The sequence below is a fragment of the Mytilus edulis genome, chromosome 11 (genome assembly GCF_963676685.1).
Source record: "Mytilus edulis chromosome 11, xbMytEdul2.2, whole genome shotgun sequence".
NCBI classification, from domain to species: Eukaryota; Metazoa; Mollusca; class Bivalvia; order Mytilida; family Mytilidae; genus Mytilus; species Mytilus edulis.
The window spans coordinates 78,282,182-78,307,330 of NC_092354.1; the positions used below are offsets into that span (position 1 = coordinate 78,282,182).

Below are 25,149 nucleotides of genomic sequence, written 5' to 3' on the forward strand. Positions count from 1 at the left end.
TATATACCTTACCTGTGTATTACACATTCAACATGATGAGCGACAAAATGGCACAGGCAGCATCTAAAACTTGTGAGATTTGTGTAAGTGCCTCTGGATCTCATTACTGCTTAGAGTGTGAACAGTACTTTTGTGAAAATTGTAAAGGCTTTCATAAACGGCAGAGAGGGACAAAGCACCACCAGTTCCAGTCTTCCTCTGATGTTATACCTGAAGGTAAATCAAAATGTAAAGACCACAATGAAGACGTAAGTTTTGTATGTAATACCTGTAACGTAGCGGTATGTAGCAGTTGTGTGACTGGCAGTCACTCAGGGCATGCCTTTTCCAAACTTCACGACAGCATATCACAGCTGAAGGAGACAAATACAACAGACTTGCGCAGTAAGGTACATGAGGCAACCCAAAACATGAAGCAGATAGAAGAAGGTCTGAAGGCATTTGATGTGAAGGTGGAAGGAATAGTCAAAGCTATAACAGAAGAAGGTACAAAGATAAAGACTATGGTTGATAAATGTATCTCAGAGAAGATTGCATCGGTCAAGAATCAATCCAGGAAGGAAAGGGACAAATTAACAAAGCTATTGAAAGATACTCAAATGGATTTGAAGGCAGGACGCGACTTAGACAAGAAACTACATGAACTCAACAAGACACGAAACGATGGAAAATTGTTGCAGTCTTTACAGATGCTTACAGATTACATCGCAAAGCTGACGGTAAAGCCTATACCTGAATTTCCTAACATACAGTATACTGCTAAGTCCGCAACAGATAACGACGTTAAACAGCTGTTTGGTAACTACATAATCAGGTAATTCTACCAAAAATAATTGAGCATTTTGTAGTCGTAATTCATGTTTTAATATAACCATAGTATCTTAAAGAGACACGTAATTTGGCAAAATCAAAATAATGTTGTTTTTTTTTAAATATCAACTTACGTTTGGATATAATATGACAAACGAAGGAGAGACAATTCATGAAATACAAATGTGTAGTCATTACAAATGTATTGTTTAATATTATGGATTCACAGTGTGCGGATACATACGCGGTCTATGGCAGTGTACATTTTAAGTTGTATTGATACATGTACATGTACCAACCATGACAATACGTAAAAAATGCAAAAATACTTGCTTTCAAACAATTACAGATATATCTGTTTTTCTTGTTATTTAGAAATTTTAATCTAATTTCATGCATTTTATGCAATATTATAATATAAATAAAGACAATAGAGGTATACCGCTTTACAATAGTCATAATTCGATTAAACTGGGAAAAAAATCCGAACAAAACTGAGGGAAACAAACATTAACTACAAGTGGAAAGCAACAGAACAACATTAACACTGTACTTCTACAAAAACAAACGCCAACATACAACGAAAATTACTATGTGTTTTAAAACAACTGTCATACTTTTGCTACTTGACAAAACACTTTGAGGAAAAAATGTAAAATTTCAGTGTTTCTTTTATCAGTGAAATGCGTACACAACAAACCATGAACAGAGAAAGAGAATTGCCTTCACCAAAGCGGTAGGGAATTATATTTGTATATTATACAGTTTTTAAAGTTACGTATTTGACAATGTAAACGTTTTATCAAACGTTTGAGTGAATTACACATTATCTTCTTGCATACCTTACCATTTGACGTTGCAAGGGTTCTGATTAAATTTGTATTATAAATTATATTGTGTACACCAGTTTACTGTTAAATTTTATTTTCGATACATCAATTAGAATGTCTCTCTGGTTTATGTGTCTCCTTTTTTTCCCACTACGAACGTTAGAACACACTTGCTCGAGCACGATTGCATTTAAGTAAATATGTGTTCTTATGATATGCAAACGCATACTAGTATCATCAATTATTTACAATTATGTTTAGATTTTGTTGCATTTAATTTTCGTAAATATACTGCTCGTTAAAATGTTCCTGCTTGTCTAGTTGAAATATTTAAAACCTCTTTATACTTATAGAATGTTTCTCTGGTTTATGTCTCTTTTCTTTATTCCACTACGTACGTTAGAACACACTGGCTCGAGCACTATTGCATTTGAGTTAATAAATCTTCTTATGATATGCAAATGCATACTAGTATCATAAATTATTTTCTATAGTGTTTAATTTGGGTTGCAATTAATTTTCATTAAAATGTCCTTGCTTGTCGAGTTGAAATATTTAGAACCTCTTTAAACTTATACGATATAAGCAAAATATAAAAGTCATTAATCACTATTATCTGGACTATTGAGGCACGTATAATCAAAAAACGCCATACTGTTTTACAACAAGATAACAAAGTCATACTGTTTTGTTAAGGGTAGTTTGTCCTTTTGTAAATAGTCTTTGTATGTCATATCTTTTCTCATATGGAATTGTCCTCTTTGTGATATTTTCACCTCTTTTTAACATATTATCTATTGACAAAGTTATTCGCAATCGACTGTCAATGAAGAGTTCAACCACTTCAGCATTCACATTCACAATCGACTGTAGATTAAGAGGTTAACGAATCCAGAAGTCACTTTCACAATCGACTTTCGTGATAGGTTGAATGATTTTATCAGTCACATTTCCGAAATGCATATGAAGTTAGTACAAGGGGTTTCGATTGTATAATATGAGATCTATCAGTCATTACAAAATGATTGGAATAATCGTATATAGTTCTTCAATAAGTTGAAACGAGATTACAAATATGCTGTTTAATGAATGGTTAAATTAAAATAGTTCGTCTTACATTCAGTTTTTTATTGTCTGTAAGAAAGACAGGGAAAAGAAGAGGAATAATTCTATAAGGATTTGGAATATGAAAAAGAATGACGTTAATGTATTGTTTCCTTGTTGGTGTAAACTCTTATATTGTTTTGATGATGTCATCCAATTTGGTTTAAAGGAACGATATACACCAATTAGACTAAATAAAAAGTCGAAATTAATTATAAGGTCTTGTCAAAAATCAACAACACTACGTAACGACAACCCCCACTTACAACAAATTGTGAATTGTGATACTCTTTGTGGGTAAACAGCTTCTGTTCTACACTGAACCATAGGAAACCTCTCTTAATTTAAGCAATATATCTTCCTGGTAAAAAATTGTATATCTGTCTGGGTGTCAGCGGATTTTTTTCATTCTGATAGATTATTTTTTCAATTAATTCGAGATTCATTAACTTGGTATATGACTATTGTATATATTTCAAATGCTGTTAGCTATTTTTGCACTGATTATGTGTCTACCAGTTAGTAATAGCTTAGTGTTGCTCATTATAGTGATTACAAACAGGAAGTGAACCCAATAGAGCGAGGGGGATACCTGTACAGATGCAATAAGTGTGGGTAAGTTCCTTGTTTCTATGGACATGACACAAACATGTATATATGTATCATTTGGCAATGTATGGCGTATCAAAAGTATGAAAACAAAACATTTTGTATTCCTTAATTTCAATGAAGTGCAGAATATGTTTGGTCTTCGAAAATGCAACTTCTGTCATTTGTTCTTATTTAAAGCCACATACATTGTAGATGATTGTAATGTTTCAGAAATCTTTTAAACCCATTGATGAAAAAAAACGGAAAGAGGGTGTAAGAGTAGAATTCTACTTTTCAACTTGTAAATACTTTGATATTTAAGCATAGGGAAAGTTGAGATCTCACTAAACTTCTCTAACGCCGCCGCATTTTTGCTTCTTTCTAAATTCAGGAGCCTCTGGTCTTTGTTTGTCTTTTCAATTTTATTTCAGATCATTAATGTGATTGGAGATTAGTATGACGTCTATTTTGACAGAACTTGCAGGACTTTCTCGCTGTGTTACAGACCCATTGGTGGCCGTCGGCTGTTTTCTACTCTTAAGTCTCTTTAACACATTCATAATTTTCATTCTCAATTTTACATTGAACAGCATCAGTCCTCAATAATGAAGGGCACATCACATTTTCACATTGAATAGAATCAAATATGCTGGCCTGTTTGTTTAGACATCGTTCACTTATACACATATAACTGACACCATTGATCTGTTTTATCTTTCAGAAGGGAAGTAAGATATGCTAAGTAAGTATTATTTACGTCTACTGTAAATGACAAATATTTAAAACAGTAATCTACTACAGACAAGTTTTACAAATACATTTTGTGTATTTCAATCACTTGATTGTTCTATACTACATATGTTATAAAAGAATAAATATTAAACGCTGACTATTAGATACATACTGCAATATTAAAACAAGATCTTAATGATATCAGCTGGAAATATTGTTATGACATATTACCATGGATATGTTACATTTGTTAGTACAACAATTGCTACATCTGAGTTTTCTATGTATTGTTTTAAAATTGTTGTTTGGCTTGTTGTCTTTTTTGTCCAGGTGTTGTATTTTTTCATTGGTTTAAACGATTTTCGAATGCCCATTGTATCTTGTTGAAAATGTCTTTTGAGAACATTTTCAATTCATATCTATTATACAGGACTTGAAAAATATGGTTCCCTTATAACATATTATATTTGTTTTGCCCACACATTGTTGTCAATTTAAGGGAATTATATGCGACTGTCAAGTGGTAAAGATAGTTATAAAATCAAATTTACTCCCTCATTTTCGTATGAGGAAATGATTGTACCAAGTCAGGAATATGACAAATGTTTTTATTGGTTTGATGTGTTTAAGGTTTTGATTTGCCATTTGGTTTAGGACTTTCCATTTTGAACTATATGTTGTCTTGTATGTTGGTTTAAAGTAATAATATATTTTTGAATCCTTAAGGAAAAAGGGATACTAAAGTGACAATTATTACAGTAGTGAAATCTGAGTGGAACTTTACATTGTTTTATTTAGTTTATTCGGGACTGATGATGATTTCGAAGTTATGGTGGCCTTTGTTGTTTGTTTTTTAAATAATTTTAAAATGTGTTTACAAGTATTTTACATTGGCATTAAGTGTTTAAAAACGTATTTTATTTATTTCCTCGGCGTGTATTAACTTACAACAAACCAATGCTTGCTTATTATATAAAAATTCAATGAAGCAATCATAAAATGCATTTATTAAAATTAAATTGTGTGATAAAAGCCTGGTTTATAAAGCCCGTACAGAGATATATTATCAGCATTCGTATTACAACTCCATAGTTATGTAACAAAGGTGATACAACATCAAACTGCGACAGATTATGAAAGTGTCATTTTGCAGTCCATGTCACATCTCTAAGTATAAAACAGTTGAACATTGTAGGATGTACACCTTCTGCTATATGTGTCTGATCTAACAAAACAAAATAATCATAACTTTGATTTCAAAACTATCTTAAAGGCATTGATGAAAAAAAAATGCAATGTTCTTTTACCTTACAATTACGATTATCGATGATGTCTTGTAAATAAATAAACCACATGTCAATGTGTGCTTATATCTCATATATCACAGTGAACTTAAAATTAAGGATAAAACCGATAGAACAAGTTCTGCTTCTTTTTTTTTTTAAGAATTGACATCTTCCATCTAGTAATTGTGACAAACAATTTCAACTATCCATTCATCATTTTTCCATTTTTCAGCACTAACATATGATACTGATTCGACATCACATAACTTTACAGTCACAATTAAGGCTGATGGGTCTTATCTCACTTACGACATGTCAAGGTTTTCCTGGATCTTTAATTATAATAACAATTGTCTTATTATAAAATTTTCACTTCGTATCGTATTCCAGATGACGTCATTTTGACGAAATTTTGATTTGCACTGCAAGTGAAACATGTACATCAGAAATAATTTACTCCATTGACGTACATGAATAACAGACCATGTAATTCTTCAAGTTTGTTGTTGATTTGCCTCTCCTTATCGAACTGATGAGATTTGATCACAAGTTAAACTTGTTTCCATCAAGATATAGTTAACATAGTTGATAAAGAAAATTAATAAAGAGGTTTACTCTTTTCTATCAAAATATTCAACAAATATCAAAAACTACTAAACACATGGACTTATTTAATTATTGAATGAACTGAACTCTGTAAATTTTGTTGTTATTGCAAAGAAACTCCAGACCGTCTCTATGTACCTGTATTTGTATATCTAGCTACAAGAGCATATCAAATACAATTTGATGATTGTATAGATAATTTAATTTTCTCTAACAACTGTTAATACTGAAACTCGTACAAACCTCATAGTATTGCTCTGCACATACTATTCTTCATTGGGACTGTATGGATACAAATAAAATATATGTAACTCGATATAAACACATCTTTAAAGTTTCATCTAAAAATCATTAACACTTCAAAACAATAGTTAGACATATTTAAAAAGTGATATTTCTTTATACTTATTTAAGATTGCATTTTACCTTTTATTGTTTCAGTAAATAGTAAGTGTTATGTACCAAATAGATAAGTATATTGTAGTTAGTTACACAAAAGATATGAACGATGTAGACAAAGACACAATTGCACAGAAGTAGAAATCATAGAGATATTTTGACATGTTAAGTGTTAAGTATATACACCTCTGAGGAGCTTAAAATTTCTATAATTAAACTTTTTTTCTTTAAAAACTTGATTTTTTGGTCATAAAAAAATCATATGGTGGTGGTCCACTTATTGTTTTGCTACGGCTCTTTAAAAGTACCCAATTTTGATGATTTTCCCGTTTTTCATAATGTTTTTACCCATTTTGGGGTCATTATCGTTAAAATAATCACAAATAAACTTTTTTCCATAATTTCAATGAAGATGATGTGGAACAACCTGAATAAATTTCACTTTAAAAAACTAACGATAGGTGTTAATAAAAGAAAGTTTTATCATATTTTAATGCTTTTTCTTGTCAAATTTACCATGCTGTCAATATGGTAAATTTGTGGTTTTCTCTGTTTTACGAACAAAATGCATAATATTTTAACTTCTCTGTTATTAATGATTGAAAAGAAATATATATCAAAGAAATTTGAAAAAAAAAGTTAATTAAGATGTACATATCCTGGTAAAATCATTTCGTGTATCCCTCATCTTACTGAACTAACAATTGCATATTAAATATAGTATTGAACCGAAAATTTCACGATAAACATAATATTACTTGAACACCTTATTATCAACATATATAAATCACAATAAAATAAAAATAATAAAAATAACACAAGTTGATCAAAACATGAATTGTGACCTATATTTTATTGTTTTATTCAAAATTTTATGAATGTTTCAGATATATTTTATGGTTACTGTTTTCACTATTAATTTAAGCCTAGTATATACTTATGGTGTCAGTTGGTTTTAGTTGATAATACAGTGATCATCTGTTATTCTTAAATATATATATATGACATAGTATTTAACACAACTTCATCAATTTAGAAAATGACAACATTCTTAAGATTCTATATATAACAATATAGTAATCACCTACCTTTTAGACAAGGACATACGTTCTAATTTTGCAGTACACATTTATTTCAATTGAATTTAAATATGTTATTGTTAAAATTAAGGACATGACATACAAGAAGCACTTAAATAAGGTGTAATTACCTCAGTATATTTGTACTTTACAGGTAAAACTAAATCCCATTTTTTATAAACTTGTGTTTTACTTATTTAGTGGAGTCAAAAGGCCTTGTAATTTCAGTTAAATAGGATGTTGCAATTTGGAATTCTGAATTAAATACTCTCTGATCGGGTGTGATATTTTAAATGAATATTCAAGTATGGTACAGAGTGGCAGCGAGTAAAAATTTAAGACCAATTAAGACTGGTCGTATTAAAAACAGTACAGTCGAGTACAGATCTAAGCCATTTCTGACTTTTTTTTGTTTGTAGTGTATACTATTAAATAATTGGACACAACAAGTTGTAAGTTGTAATTCCAAATGTTTCGATCAAGCAAGTGAGAGGTTTTACTAGCTATAAAACCAGGTTTAATCCGCTATTTTTCCACATCAGAAAATGTCTTTTCCAAATCAAGAATATGACAGTTGGTATCCATTCGTTTGATGTGTTTGAGTTTTGATTTTGCCATTTGGTTAAGGACTTTCCGTTTTGAATTCGGCATTTTGTGAGTTTAGTAGACTAGTAAATTGGCTATGTCACAGATTGTAGTATAATTTTGCATTTAAATATAACTAAAAATTGAAAAGAACGCAATTATCTCTTGTAATGTCTAAAATAATACTAATTGTATTCTTTAAAAATTAAATAATATTTGTATAGAACATGTAGACAGCATTTAAATGAAGACAAAACGTTCTTAAAGTTTTCTAAAATCCTTTCAACTGAAATTTCTACTTTAAAGATTTTCCCTCGAAAACTTGTTGTTGGAACATGAATTTCCATTTTAATTAATATGTAAAATAATCATGGGGTCATCAAATTTGTTTTATGGTACTTACCAATCCGTTATCAAATTGCTTGATAAAAACCTAAACGATCGATTTGTTATGGCCTCTAACGCAATTATGTTACTCTTTTTTTACATTAAGTGCTATTTATTTTTACCTAGAACAATACTTTGAATTATATAAACCTCGAGTATTGTAAATCTTTTAAACAGAAATTAATGTACCAACAACAAAATGCTTTTATAAAGACAAATCTATGGAATAGAAATTTGAGATTGTAAAATTTAAAAACAAATTTAGGAACGTTTTTCGTGTATTTGATTTCTAATGAATATTTACCTATTTGGAATTAATTTTATCAGTAATTTTTCAAAAATAAGAAAAGATAAATGCATTTTTTCGATATTCAGTTACGTTACAACGAGCCAAAGATGTCGCTGTACTTAGCCTGTTTACTCTAAATTGACATTCACTATTCATTCAATACATTCCATTGGTGTTGGTATGATTTATTTCTGAATATACATATTTATCCTACTATACAGATACAGCCCTACAGATATCGCTATGCTGTACACTAAACAGATATCGCTTTAAAGCTCCGCCCACTGTAGGACTGAGTATTGTTTGAACCTGTGTGACCTCAGAATGTGTATTCCCGTTGCATTCCAATGACGATGACAAATGTCGATTTCAAAACTTGAATGTGTATGATTGTGTTACAAAATCAACCATGTCAATTTCAGCATGCATGTTTAGTGAATGTCAAGTCTGAAGCGTAGGACAACTCGTATACTCCTGTTTCAAATTGGAAAATGTTTTGTTATTTGTTTTTACTGCTGAAATTAGTTGTTATGTTAAAATAGATAATTATTGACCTTGAGCGATGTATTATTGTTGACCATTGGAGATTCTTTTTTACGAACCCGTCTTCAGCGTAATGCGTGATTTTGATATTACTACGCGGGCCTCAAGGGATTACAAATCGAAAAATAATGGCTAAATATGTTAGTTTTTGTGTCTTTCAAATCACAAACAATATACAGAATTAATTGCAGTATAAAGACAATAACTGTTTAGTGTCTTTGAATATCAGCTGTATTTGTACTCGGCTCGAAACAGGTGTAGTAGCTCGCTAAAAGCTCGCATACAACTTGTTTCCTAGCCTCGTAGAAATACAGCTGATATTTAAAGACACTAAACAGTCATTGTCTATATATATTGGTGAAGTTCATTATATGAAGATATTAAAACAAAGGTGTGAAGTATAAACATTAATTTACCATGTATACTGCAGGGGTGTGGAAATATTTGTTGTGAGTACTTGTCCCTGAGGAAGTAAAACTAAAAATTTTACTTGTCCGGAAATAAATTTATTGCCCTGATGATCCCAATAATTATTGAAGTATTTCTTGTTAGCTAATATATGATTCTTACTTAGCACTATTGTGCATCACAAACGAATGAAATCCATTTGTTTATATGTGTAAAAAATTAGTAAAGTAGGAAATGGGTTAACATCAGTGGGACAGAAACCTAACAGCAAACCAACCAATACAATGACATGTAAAGGACAATTTTTCAGCAGTTTTGGAATAAAAGTTGTAGGCAGTAGGTACATAATATACTAAATTTGAGGACAGTGATTCTCGCTTCCGTTTCATTTTTTTTAAATACTCTGTGTCCTCCGCTTGCATTTAAGGTTTTCTACTCGACTCATGAATCTTTTTGTCTTGCTTGCCCAGCTTTTTATTAAGTATTTGTCAATCTGAATCTCGATACAAAATTGAAAGAAATGACACAACCGTTAAATGATGGATACAACTTAATCGACAATCCAGAGTCAATGGACAAAGCCAATGCAATGTTACGCGACTCTGGTTCGCATACTTATTTTTATTTATTTTGGTGATCGATCTATTTCCAGTATCATGTAATATTTATTGTCATGAACATTGATGTTTTTTACTTGCTGAAGATTGGTTTCTTTTACATAAATTAAACATCTTTATACATTTTGAAATTAATTTTATGTTTTGTTTTTTTTAATTTGAACTTTGTCTTGTACAAATGTTGTATATGTTTTTACTTGTCCATGGGCAACCAAGACAAAAATAATTACTTGTCCGGTTGTTCAAATGTACGAGTCGGGCGAGTCGGGCATAGCATTTCCACACCCTGATATGATGTATGCTAGACGCGGGTTATGTCTTAAAAAAACCAACATTGCTTGTCTTGATTTTCTACATTAATTTACAATAAAATAAGGTGTGATTAGTGTAGTAAAGTAAAACAATCAACATATATTACAATGATGAATGTCAGACGTCCATTCCTTTACAAAAGAGGTAGAAGCTACCAAATAGACGTTCAAACTAATTAGTCATATGTAAACTGTGTACGTCACGGTGACATTTGCTGTTTTTCTAGATTAACCTTCATAGGAAATACCCATATCAGAAATGTATAAAACCTATGACGTATAATAACAAAAACTGTTGAAATTTATGTCCATAGAGCACATACAAAAAGATGATTATTCCGTCTTTACGTCAACTTTCTTGAGAATGATGAACCAAATGTTATTTACACATTATTTACTATAAGGCACCAAATCATACACATATCCCATATCAACATTGACATAAATACTTTTTAATAATCTGACATAACAAACTCTCATCTTAAAATGTTCTTCTCTCACATTACTATTTATTCAACTTATCCCATTGACGTTGTATTAACTCATCGCTGAATTGTATGCTTTATTTTATAATTGTTTATTTGATTTTTTTCAGCATGTAAGTGTCAAATACAAAACAGATAAGTATAGCGTACAAATACATATGTAATTCATTTTATACAATGGTTTTAGTAGAATGCTTAAGTAAATTAATAAATATACCTTTTAAATGATTATCTCAGACGCGTGTTCCGTCTACAAAAGAGGCTAAAGATGCCAAAGAGAGATTCAAACTCATCAGTCAAATTCAAACTGGCAACGACATGGCAAAATTATAAAGAGACAAACAACAATATACACAACAACAAAATAACGAAAAACCAACGGGACGATTTCGTGCACTATTTCCTAGATTTCACTGCATGGGAGACGCTAAAAGCTGAGGTGATGAAACCAAAGGACGAATAATAACCATCATTTTAAAGAACTATATGACCACAGAGAACATATATAAAACTGGTCAAATCAACCCAAGTTCAACATTCCTAAAGGGTGTTGAAACCTAAATTTCTTTATAATTTATGAATTTATAAAATGAAAATGTCTTTTCCACATCAAGAATATGACAGTTGTTATCCATTCGTTTGATGTGTTTGAGCTTATTTATACTACTTATTCACTTATATATGCAATTCATTTTATACTATGGTAGTAGTAGAATACTTAAGTAAATCAATAAATATACCTTACTAAAGGTAGATTCATGGTATACCCCCACCTTGGATTGTACAATCACAGTACAAAATCGGTCTAGTTATTTGCCCAAATCAGCAAATTTGGGAACAGATTTGCAATTTAATGGTTAGACTGTTTATTAATATAAAGAAAACTTGTTAATTTATTGTATTATTCAAAATATTTTAACAAATAACAACCTTTTTTTTTTGGTTAAAATATTTTTTTTCAAATAAGCCATTGAAAGGGAGATAACTCTTTAAGAACAAAATTTATACTGGGTTGATAAGGGAATTTTTTAATTTTTATTTGTGACAAGAAAATAAGTTCGGTGACACCATGTTTTCTTTTTATTTTCTTAAAACATATTATGAAACCTAATTTCTCACAATTTATTTAAAAAATCTGTCTCATAGAACTTTTTTATGCACACTAATGTGTTTTTTCATGAACAAACTAACCAAATTTAGGGAATTTGCAACGACTGATAGCTTGAAAAATACCACGGTGACCCATACATTTTATGATATTTTTAAAAAAAACATAGTAAAATCTTCATTTTGGTAAATTATAAGAAAATTATATCTAAAAAAACGTTCTTTAAGTTGTCTTAAATCCTTTCTATTGAAATTTCTACTTTATAGATTTTCCCTCAAAAACTTAATGTTGTTGGAACATGAATTTCCGTTTTATTTAATATGTAAAATAATCCTGGGGTCATCAACTTTGTTTTATGGTATTTACCAATCCGTTATTAAGTTGCTTGATAAAAACCTAAACAATCGACATTTTACTGCTTCTAACCCGATGATGTTACACTTTTTTGACATTAAGTGCAATTTTTTGTTTACCTAGAACAATACTTTAAATGATATAATATTAGGCATCATTACTGACATAAATATTTTTTAATAATCTGACATAACAAACTCTCATCTTAAAATGTTGTATTCTCACATTACTACTTATTCAACTTATTACATTGACGTTGTATTAATTTATTGCTGAATTGTATGCTTTATTTTATAATTGTTTATTTGATTTTTTTCAGCCGGTAAGTGTCAAATACAAAACAGATAAGTATAGCGTACAAATGCATATGCAATTCATTTTATACAATGTTGGTGGTAAAATACTTAAGTAAATCAATAAATATACCTGTTAAATGATTATCTCAGACGCGTGTTCCGTCTACAAAAGAGGCTAAAAATGCCAAAGAGAGATTCAAACTTATCAGTCAAACTGGCAACAACAATGCAAAAGTATAAAGAGACAAACAACAATATACACAACAACAAAATAACGAAAAACCAACGGGACGATTTCGTGCACTACTTCCTAGATTTAACTGCATGGGAGACGCTAAAAGCTGAGGTGATGAAACCAAAGGACGAATAATAACCATCATATTTAAAGAACTATATGACCATAGAGAACATATATAAAACTGGTCAAATCAACCCAAGTTCAACAATCCTAAATGGTGTTGAAACCTAAATTTCTTTATAGTTTTTGAATTTATAAATCGACACTTTGAATTTATGATTAATTATTTCCCTTTTTTGCCGGTAAATGTTAAATTACAAACAAATAAATATAGCATACACTTATATATGCAATTTGTGATATAACGATGTTTATAAAACGGTGTTAATAGAGTAGCAAAGATTAACGATAAACGTGCTATTTAAGAGAGAAATAGTTTAAAATTGTTTAAACATTGATTGGTTAATTATCATTATCTGTGGTGTTTTTTTTAAAATGACTCTTTGGAAAGATTATGAGGAAAATAATAAAAAGAGGCATGTGTGATTCCAGTTACCCTATCTCCCATACGTTTTAGTCTGAATAACAGCCTACCCTAAAGAACTTGTTTGTTGTTTTCAATAAAGCGCTTTTTAAATTTATTTTTTTTCAAAATGTTACTCCCATGTAAATAATGTAAAAACAAATACATAAAAGAACAGAAAAAACAATTATCTACCTTAGATAACTATTATTTTAGGTGTAAATGGAATCACACATATTATTTTTTCGGCCAAAAACTGACAGCATTTGTGCCAGCTTTTGAAATAATCTGACATGATTATGATATTCGAGACATAGTTTGTAAAGCTATAAGCGTGTGCTTATTTATGCAGGTTGGTGTTAACCTAAATGTGGTAGTTACGTCCCAAATATTCAATTTTGTTCCCTAGTCACACTCTTGCGTGTCCTTGTTTTGAATATGCAGTCAGTACCTAAACACCAATAGATGGTCAGGAAAACCGACTCATATTATCAATACAATAGTATATTGATAATATGTATGTTTTATAGTACCCAATCAATTAAAAGCAAATGTTGTATGTCTAACCTAAATGTGGTAGTTACGTCCCAAATATTCAATTTTGTTCCCTAGTCACACTCTTGCGTGTCCTTGTTTTGAATATGCAGTCAGTACCTAAACACCAATAGATGGTCAGGAAAACCGACTCATATTATCAATACAATAGTATATTGATAATATGTATGTTTTATAGTACCCAATCAATTAAAAGCAAATGTTGTATGTCTAACAACACACTTATAATTTCTCATTTCTCATTTTTCAATAACAAAAGAATGTTTTAAATCCTGCAATTTTAGGCTGTTATTTATCAAAAACACTTATATAGCTCTGTTAAGAAATTAAATATAAGACATATCCGCGTTTAATGTTACATTACATACTACCAGTGTGTTGTATTCATATGTTGAGAAGAATTTCGGCAATTGTATACATTATGCATCCATTATCATTCTGTCTTTCAAAAATATTAAAACAACTTTAAAAATTGATCTCCAAAAGACAAAATGATAATGTTTGAACAGCCATTTACATTTTATAAAGGCGATATTCATGTTCACCGCTTTGTTTGATATTTTATTTAAGCTTCGTGTTAATAGCCACCACATTCAAGGAAACACAATATACTTCAAAACAATATGCTGAACGTATTAGTAAAATTCATAAACTGCTTTTGCTGTATCATGATTGTCTTATGCTACTCCTCATATTTCAAACTAATTTAGATTTATTTTTCAGGACAGCGTAAGTGTTATATACCAAACAGATAAGTATATTGTGATTAGTTGACAAAAGTAAAGAAAATAAGAACAAGTAATAGTAAATGCTGTATGTGGTGTTTTTTCCCGAAATAGGAAAATGATATGTTGAAAGTTATCAAAGGTACCAGGATAATAATTTAATACCCAAGACGCGCGTTTCGTTTGCATAATACTCACCAGTGACGCTTAGATCAAAATAGTTATAAAGCCAATTAAGTACAAAGTTGTAGAACATTGACGACCTAACATTCCAAAAGGTGATGCTAAATACGGCTAAGGTACATAGGAAAAATTGCAACATATATTTTCATATGTTTAACATATGTTTTTCATATGTTTAACATATGTTTTTCATATGTTTGAAAACATACGTTTTTCATATGTTTGAAAACATATGTAGACTGGTTTAGGCCCGACATGAAAACATTTCGAACATCTATAAAAAAAAAAAGGAAAACATGAAAAACATATGAAAAGCATATGTTTTTAAAATCATTTTTTTTACAAACATATGTTTTTCGTATGTTTTCATACCTGGCCTAAACATATGTTGTGTTTTTTATTTTGCGTTAGGTTTTTAAGGTTTATGTTTTAATAGGTTTTTCTTTGTTGTCTTGTTTGTTGTTGTCAGGAACTCATTTTGAGTGTAAACAATTCATTGTTGCTTTAAAAAATAAATAACCCAAATTACCAAACTCTACAGAAAATACATGCCAAAATCAAAAGTTCAAAGAAATACAAAAAAACAACTGTATACATGCATTCCTTTATGCAGAAAAAATTACAGTGCTCCATAATTTGTATATCAAGAAGAACTTTGTTTTATTAAGTTGTTTCTCCTATATTCATATTTTTGTGTCTTTTGCATACCACATTTCTATTGTCTATATTCTATTTTCGTTTGTTTTTGTCGTTCTTCTCCCCTTATATTTAATGCGTTTCCCTCAGTTTTGGTTTGTTACCCCGAATTTTTTTTTTGTCCATAGATTTACGAGTTTTGAACAGTGGTATACTACTGTTGCCTTTGTTTGTCTCTTCGACATACACCATTTATATTGCCTATATTCCATTTTCATGTTTTTGTTTCTTTGACATACCCCATTTCTATTTTCTATTTTTTATTTTCATATGTTTGTCTCTTTGTCATACCCCATTTCTATTGTCTATATTCTATTTTCATATTTTTGTCTCTTTGACATACCCCATTTCTATTGTCTATATTCTATTTTCATATTTTTGTCTCTTTGACATAATCCATTTCCATTTTCTATATTTTATTTTCATATATTTGTCTCTTTGATATACCCATTTCCACTGTCTATTTTCTATTTTTATATGTATGTCTCTTTGAAATATTCCATTTCTATTTTCTATATTCTATTTTCATGTTTTTGTCCCTTTGACATACCCCATTCCTATTGTCTATATTCTATTTTGATATGATGTATGCGATATTTCTATTGCTATATCAACATACACAGATATTTAAGTGTCTTTACTGCTTGCTATTACTGGTGCATGTATATGCAGCTGCTTTTTGGAAATATCATGTATGATTAAGAAAAACAACTAGAGTGACTTTAAGTTCAATATTGTATTAATTCAAAATACATGTTCTTTGATTCTGTTTTTTTACTTTTTACATTTTTTTTATATATCAATAGGCAATATTAAAAAAAACCATGTTATTTAGTTCTCAAAAGTATTTATAAATAAAACAAATGTACTTTGGGGGGACGTTCTTTTTCTTGTATAATGAATATTTCAAACTGACCTTCAAACTTCAAAGACAAAGACATCACTATAATAGTTACTATAAGTTTTATAAAGAAAATTGAGAGCATTTACGAAACCATTTTCCATAAACTTAATATATACATTGATTCCAAGGGCCATAACTCTTTTGGAAAAATTTGATCGGCCAAAATTATATAATTTGACTTGGAATATGCTTATATTAACATATAGAATAAGTTAAATCTGGCAAGAAAAATATAAACACCTTACAATCATTCCATAATCATAAAGTAGTTCACCTAATAAAAGTATGCTTTTAGTATCTAAATAGGCCAAATCAAGAGAAATTTAATATACACAGCAGAGTTTTCTGACACAGAATAAATGTGGTCTAAGAGCTTAAAAATTTGAAATTGGACATCTACCTAATAGTTGTATGGCCCAATATACAAAATATAAATACATGGAATAGATTTAGCATATCTAAGAACCCAAATTCAATTGTTGATGAAATCAAAAAAAGTTTAATTTTGGACCCTTTTGGCCTCAATGTGGACTAATTTGATAACGGGCCCAGAAATCAAAAAATGTAAATACATGGTTAGATTTAGCATATTATGAACCCCATATATTCAATGTTTGTTGAAATCAAAACCAAAAAATAAATTTTGGACCCCGATTAGGACCAACTTGAAAACTAGCAAAATGCTTATTTAACAGCCTTTGTAGGCCCCTTAATTTCTAAACTGTTGGGACCATATCCCCCTAAATCATCCCAAACGTCCTTACCATGCACTACAATTACAAATTTACGTTACCCTATGCATGATACTTAAACATCCGAAGTCATACACCATCATTCATGATTTGACAAAGTTTCAAAATCAATATACTACATGTATGACTAATGGGCTAGGCAAAATAAAAACAAGGGATAAGAAAGGTGCTAGTACTTTGATATATACAACTAACATTGAGAATGGAAATGGGGAATGTGGCAAAGGGACATCAACCCGACAATAGAGCAGACAACAGCAGAAGGTCACCAACAGGTCTTCAATTCAATGAGAAATTCTCGCACCCGGAGGCGTCCTTCAGCTGGCCCCTAAACTAATATATACTGGTTCAGTCATAATGAACACCATACTAAACTCCAAATTGTACACAAGAAACTAAAAATTAAAATGATACAAAACTAACAAAGGCCAGAGGCTCCTGACTTGGGAGAGGCGCAAAAATGCGGCGGGGTTAAACATGTTTGTGAGATATCAACCCTCCCCCTATATCTCTAGCCAATGCAGAAAAGTAAACGCATAACAATACGCACATACCAAATATCAATGATTTGTCATTATTGGTTCACTCAAACTGTCCTTATCAGACATTTTCTACATTTAATTTAAGTAAAAATATCAAATTCAATCAACCATGACTGAGGGATTTTTTTTGTGGTTTTTCTTAAACTGACCTAATCACAATTTTAAACAAAATTTTTATGACTTCGACTCTAATTAAAACAGCATGCCTAAGACGATTGTTGTTGCAAGACAAAAACAGAACAAGCAATGACGTGTTAATAAAGCTTTCAACGCTATATTCTATAAAATTAATCTTTAAAAAATGATAATTAGTCACAGCTTATAGAAAAAGCCCACAACAAGAATCAAAACCTTCAACTCTATGACCTCAAAACTTGCAACATGTATACAGAGTCTGACAACAACAAAATATTTAAACAAAGTTATACCTTTCATCACAAAATAATTATTGCCTGCTGCTCCCTTTACATGTTATATGTACATAAATCAATATGACAATCTATGACTCCATTATATAATCTAGAAAGCAATGCCTCAAATGAATTATTTTCTGTTGCTTAGATTATTCTACTTCTTGAAGTTCATGTACAAGATTTACTTTCACTGAAAATTCTAAAAGAAATAATGTATGACATGTACAAATGTATAATAAAATGAAATTACAATATATCTGCCAAATTGCATTAAAAAAATGTATATAGGAAAATGGGTATTTTTTATCTTTTAAAACAAAAACAACATATCTAGACTTGCCCTGAAAAAAATATATAAAAAGTATTAAATTATTTGAATGAGCCTGTTATTCAGTAGTTGTCGTTTGTTTATGTGTTATATTTTTTTTTTCATTCATTTTTGTACATTTATTAGGCCGTTAGTTTTCTCGGTTGAATTGTCTTACATTGTCAATTATAGCTGACCGGTATGGGCTTTGCTCATTGTTGAGGGCCGTACGGTGACCTATAGTTAATCTCTGTGTCATTGATCTCTTGTGGAGAGTTGTCTCATTGACAATCATACCACATCTTCTTTTTTTATAATTCATCTTATGTTTATTAAATCCATATGACCGTTGTATGAAGTGATGAAAATATTGTACTGCATTTTTATTTTTCCATTCTATTCAGCCCTAGATATAGGAATATGTGGTATGACTGCCAAATGAGACAACTTTCCATCCAAGTAACAATTTATAAAGTAAACAATCTCTATAGGTCAAGGTACGTCCTTTAACACAGAGCCTTGGCTCACACCGAACAGCAAACTACAAAAAGGGCCCAAAAACACTACTAATGTAAAACCATTCAAACGGGAATTTTTTTCCTATTTATAGTTTATCCTGACTTTTTTTTACATCATTTGTCATTCTGTCTTTTTTTTTTTGGCAAAGTGTCTCATCTTGCCTTTTTTCAAATTTCTTCCAGGCCAAACCTCCCCCAACTCATATAAAAAAAACAAATAATAGCTCGATTAAGGGGGGGTTGCATCAATAATCAGTAGTCTGACTCCACCAGATCCTGCACAATGCTGTATGTGCCTGTCCCAAGTCAGGAGCCTGTAATTCAGCTGTCCAAGTCGTCGTTTGTTCACTTTCTTGCTGTATATCATATTTGTTTATTTGTTCCTTGTTTTGTTTATAAATCAATATCAGTCTGTTAGTTTCCTCATTTAAATTTGCATTGTTTTACATTTGTCATTTTCATTAAATGTCTTTTATATAATACAAGTAGCTGACTTTGTGGTATGGGCTTTGCTCATTGTTCAAGCCATCTTCAGACTTGTATCATAATTTATAGTTTACTTCTATGTCGTTTGATCTCTAGTGGAAAATATGACTCTTCCCATTGGTAATCATACCACATCTTCTTATTTCTATATTTACATTTAAGTATATGTTTAAAATCAAGTATATGTAAAGTAGACCATTCGTGCACTCTAGGAGTCCACTTCTTATAATTTACAAGATGATAAAACCTGCCGCTGTAATAGACTGGGTCATATTTTTCAGCTTAAAAATATATGAATAGGTGTAAACAACTATCAGAAATGTATGATAAGGCTGCTAATTAATAGATGTTTATTGTTATAGTACTCAGTAATAGTAGTCTCAGACTCAGGTTAATTAAGGCTTATTGTACTTAAATTGTCATATGCAAAGCCCTGTAATTTTTTAAGTTGCAAGTCTCGTTTTGCCTTAAAGTAAACATAGCATTAGGACATGGAGCCTCAGATTTGAGCTTTAATCAAATGGGATGGTTTTATCGGAAGTTCCATAATGTGATACTTGTCCGCTCCTGTATGTCTTGGAATCACTCATACTTAAAATTGGGATAAAGTTACATGCACATTATAACCTACGCAATGTATGAAAAGGTATGTATACATTTTTCAAATCTAAATTATATGAAAAGAATGGAGTAATTGATCCCCAGGGACACCCCTATATATTAAATGTAGAATAGCTAAGTATTTATTGCTAGAGAGGTAATAAATTTGTTTGCACAGTTTCATGGCTTTTCTTATCCCAGGCATAGATAACCTTGGCCGTATTTGGCACAATTTTTTGGAATTTTGGATCCTCAATGCTCTTCAAGTGTGTACTTGTTTGGCTTTATAATATTTTGATATGAGCGCCACTGATGAGTCTTATGTAGACGGAACGTGCGTCTGGCGTACTAAATTATAATCCTTGTACCTTTGATAATTATTTAAAACAACTGATCAACAAATACAATACCACACATCATCAGACACGATTATACAGGTCTACATCAGTAAAGGTAATTAAGTCATGTAGTGACTTTAGATAAACAATTTCAATACATTACATCAAGTATATGATGTCCTTCCCCCCTTTTTCCAAGTTTGTTTTATTGTCTAAAGGGTTTACAAATTATATGGTTATTTGGTATGTATGTGTGTCTTAATCTTGTATCATCCTCATCATGAGATATATAAACAGGTAATGAAACGGATTACCCAATGCAATTAAATTTATATTACAATATCGTTCTCATGTTTATAAATATCTACAGTCTTAGTCGGATTATAGTTTTTCGTGAAAAATTATTCTTCCTGCTTTTATCCAATGATCAAACAAAATATGCCTAATAATATTTACCTTTCGTTGTGCATTTAGGGTACGTCAAATTATCCATTAAAACAAAACACTTTCGTTGCATTGAATTTCATAAATTTCATTAATTTTCAATGTTGCGAATTCGTTCTCCGGTTTCTTCCAGTTAATCGACAAGTCACCCATTTCAATGTATCTGTTTATAGTAAATGTTGATCACCAGAGTGAAAAACCATCTTTGTATCATCTATCTCTGTCCATTCTTCAAAATTAAAAAAAACTGCATCAGATGACCGTGTGAGCGTCCATGGATTTTGCGTCATAATAACATAAAAACGGTAACCGTGAAAAGATTTTCGGCTTTTTGTATTTGACGTACCATGCAAGCTTTCGTACATTTACGTTATATGAGGGCTCTTTGGGTCCACTTCCGATATACAAGATGATAGGACATGCCGCTGAAATAGGTCACCTGTTCAAGCTTGAAAAAGAGTTAAAAGTTCGGAAACTATCAAGAGTATATGATACGATCAATAAAGTTGCAATAATTTTGTCTGTCACCTTTTTTGGTGTTACGGGCTGTGTTTTATCGACATGTTTTCTCTCTTTTTGCACTTTGATATTCAACTTTTACATAACACACCACACACAATTTTAACAATATGGGAAAAGGTATACATTTTTAAAATCTAAATTATATGAAAAGGGTGGTGTAACAGAACCCCAGCGGCATCCCCTATCAATTAAGTGTTAGAGCTGGCAATCAAGGCTAGGGAGACGTAAAGCCACATAACTATGAACTTTTCCCAAATCCACCACCTACAATGCAGTGTTTATAGTTTGTTCGTGTACATGTACTGATCAAATATGTCAATTTTACAACTCACGTTTACAGTTTGTATTGTAAAATGTTACCACTTTTTGGGGCAAGCATTATCTCAGCACAGTTTTCTAAATTATATTAATGGTGTATGACTTATTATACCCACTTGTTTGATGACACAGATTATTGTTCGTCCCTGTGAGTATCTTTATAACACCTATACTTCAATTTATATAATCATCGATCACAAAGATTGAATATGCATACATCAACATAACTAGGGAAATACACCAGGCACATAGGAATATAGCTTCCAAATGAAAAATAGCCCGGCAGTCTTTCAGAGATTATAATCAACAGCACCTTTGTCAAATTAAAACAAATTAAAGATGTTGCCTGCAATTATTAAAACATTAAGTGACAACGTTCCTAAATTAATGCGATACTAAAATATTCATGTGTGACCACACAACGTGTTCGTCCTTTACAATCTCTAAAACAATTATTATATCATTGACAATTTCAATGTTTTAATGTTCATAACCTTTTGTCGGTTAGTGTCACTTAGCAAACCGATAAGTATGAATAATAGCTTTGAGCATTTGTTGCTATAAAAAATATATGACAAACGGCCAATATTAAGATGTGGTGCATTTGTATGATGTAATGTTGAAAATTGAATTCAAAATGCAGAACAATGTTACTGTGAACTCCATGGTATCAAATAAACGTGGATACTTTAATCAGATTGATTACGCCTTGATTACCAATCCTTAATAAAAAAAAAAAAAAACAGGAAGTAAAAATAAGAACATGTGATTAAATATTTCCAATCAGGCAGCTATCAAGAAGAAGCATAATGAAATTAGGTGATTGTAACAAAAAGTCAGCCTACTAATTTTGATAATTGGCATTATAATACCGTATGATAAGTTGAAGAGATCCCTACATGACAGTATGTGAAGTAATTTAAACGTGAATAATTTCACTGATAAGTTCGACTAGTAAGTCCGAGAGACTCGCTTTACATAATATTTTTTTTTTTTATTTTAGATGTATGCACTGTGGAGAGTAAGTACTTTATATAAAACTTACTATCCATATTTCTCTTTTATTGCTTGGCAGTTCATAGATATAGGAAGATATGGTGTAAATGCCAATGAGACAACTCTCCATCCAAATAAAGAACACGCGTGGAGCCTTGGCTCACACCGAACAACAAGCTATAAAGGGCCCCAAAATTACTAGTGTACAACCATTTAAACTGGAAAACCAACGGTCTTATCTATATAAAATTAAAAAAACGAGAAACGAGAAACAATTATAAATTACATAAACAAACGACAACTACTGTACATCAGATCCTGACTTAGGACAGGTGCAAACATTTGCAGCGGGATTAAACGTTTTAATAGATCAAAACCTTCTCCCTTTGTCTGAAACAATAGCATAACATCACAACATAGAAAAACACTAGATAACGTATCAATTGGCAGGCTTAACTCAATCAAAAAACGTACATTAATACACTATAAACGAATAAATTTGGTATGCGATAACTGAATGCAAATAGTATGACTAAGTCATACAAAAACGTAGAGATCGTAGTTTTAAAAGTATTAGTAATACAATTAAACGAAGTATGACATGCTTATTTTGAGTTGTTTTGTTTGGATCGTCCAATTAGCATTTACTACGCATTATTTAATTTAGTTATGTAACGGCCCGACAGGAATGTGGAGAGAATAGACTTGTCCTGCAGTAGTCCTTTTAAATTCTGTTTGTAAGGGTTCGTGAAAGATTAAACTTATTAAAAAAATTATTTCTTTTGAATGACACTATTGATAGGTTTTTCATTTCTGCGTGTCTGGTAACTCCTGAAATATATAGATACCTTTTAGTTGGCATGATAGCAAAAATTTAGAGTAAGCTCTTCTTAGTTTTTACATTCTCATGCATTTCAACATAATCATAAGTTGAATTAATAGCACATGAAAAAGAAACAAATGTTATATTCGTGCACCAATATACATTGTCAACTTGAGTGGTTTTTTTATGTCATGTTTTCATCTCAGCCTAATCCCTAGGCAGTCTGGCACTTAAAAACTAAAAAAACACTGAAAATAATTTCGAAGACTGAAAATGCTCCTAATATTTTAGCAAAACATGCACACATAAAGTATTATCGATCTCGGAATACATGAAGGATGAGCTATTTGCATTCAAAAAGCAAAGGCTAAACATAAGATCTAAAACAACTGCTTTTATTTTGAAATAAAAATAACCATAATGATGTTATTTTGATGCATATTTAAACATGTTAAAGCATCAAATAATATTAATTTTATTCATTTTATTGCAGATGGTATGAGCGTATAGTAGAATAGCAAAGGAAAAGCCTGTGTCATTTACTAGAAAAAGGAACATAAACGTATTTCTTGAACAATAGAATACAATTTGAAGCTTATGTATGATTGCATGTTTATTTTGATGATATAAATATATATGATTCTAGTTACATATATGAAAACATTTCCAATAGTAAGCTACATTGAGGTTTTAACCACATATGTATGAAGCTTACTCGTTGCACCATATGAATCATTCACACTTTTTGTTTTTTACCTATATTAGTAACTAATATGAACTTCATCCACTCTCATGACTGTATTCTATTTATAATTTGCTAGTTTAAATTGATTGTATATAAATGTAACACAACTAACTATGCATTAGTATCTTTTGGTATATTTAAAACTGCAACGCATCAGTTGATTTCAGCTTCCTGGTATTCATATAACTATTATTACTGTACACATATAAGCTATGCAAACAGCATAATTATATGTCGGGTATTTCGATAATCAATTGATTCGAAACCAGATTAAAAATGTGCAGAAATAATAGTTATTTAACCTGTTTTTTCAAGTTATACACAACATGTAAAATAAATATTCTGACACATATTTGATTAAAAGTAAAAAAGCAAACATTACAATCTCAATTTAAAATTGAAAGTCAATAATCAAATTTCAAAATCTTAAGTTCACGTACACATCAAATGAATGGATAAAAAAAACTGACAATTCTTCTGTTATGACTAAAACTGTTATTCGGTCCTTATACATCCTTAGTTTTCAATTTTTTCGGCTTTTACTGTTCCTCATGGAGGTAAATCCAGAAAAGATCTTCTTATTTTCAGGGAATATTTTGTTGAATCAGGATGATTTCTTACAAAGAACGATGTATCCCTCCATTCTACATCATACTACGTTGGTCATTCCTTTTTTGTGAAACAAAGAATAACTACTCTAT

The 25,149-nt window shown here is 30.6% G+C and overlaps 1 protein-coding gene across 2 annotated transcripts; it reads left to right on the forward strand.

Annotated features, from left to right (window-relative positions):
* LOC139496363 (E3 ubiquitin-protein ligase TRIM71-like) lies at positions 1-24,559 on the forward strand. 2 transcript variants are annotated; one of them, XR_011657634.1, is made up of 4 exons: positions 1-814; positions 1,490-1,546; positions 3,294-3,418; positions 24,214-24,559. XR_011657634.1 is itself a non-coding variant. In XM_071284888.1 (4 exons), the coding sequence occupies exons 1-3, from the start codon at positions 33-35 to the stop codon at positions 3,361-3,363; spliced, it is 909 nt and encodes a 302-aa protein (XP_071140989.1). In that variant the 5' UTR covers positions 1-32; the 3' UTR covers positions 3,364-3,370; positions 14,860-14,925. The 2 variants fall into 2 exon arrangements, 1 of the variants encoding a protein (XP_071140989.1); XM_071284888.1 differs by lacking the exon at positions 24,214-24,559 and adding an exon at positions 14,860-14,925 and having other exon boundaries at positions 3,294-3,370.
* The last annotated feature ends 590 nt before the right edge of the window (positions 24,560-25,149 follow it).

Coding starts and splice junctions, on each gene's coding strand:
- LOC139496363 (XM_071284888.1), top strand. CDS start 33: ATGATGAGCGACAAAATGGCACAGGCAGCATCTAAAACTTGTGAGATT. Junction 815..1,489: donor TTTGGTAACTACATAATCAG/GTAATTCTACCA, acceptor TTCTTTTATCAG/TGAAATGCGTACACAACAAA. Junction 1,547..3,293: donor GAATTGCCTTCACCAAAGCG/GTAGGGAATTAT, acceptor TGCTCATTATAG/TGATTACAAACAGGAAGTGA.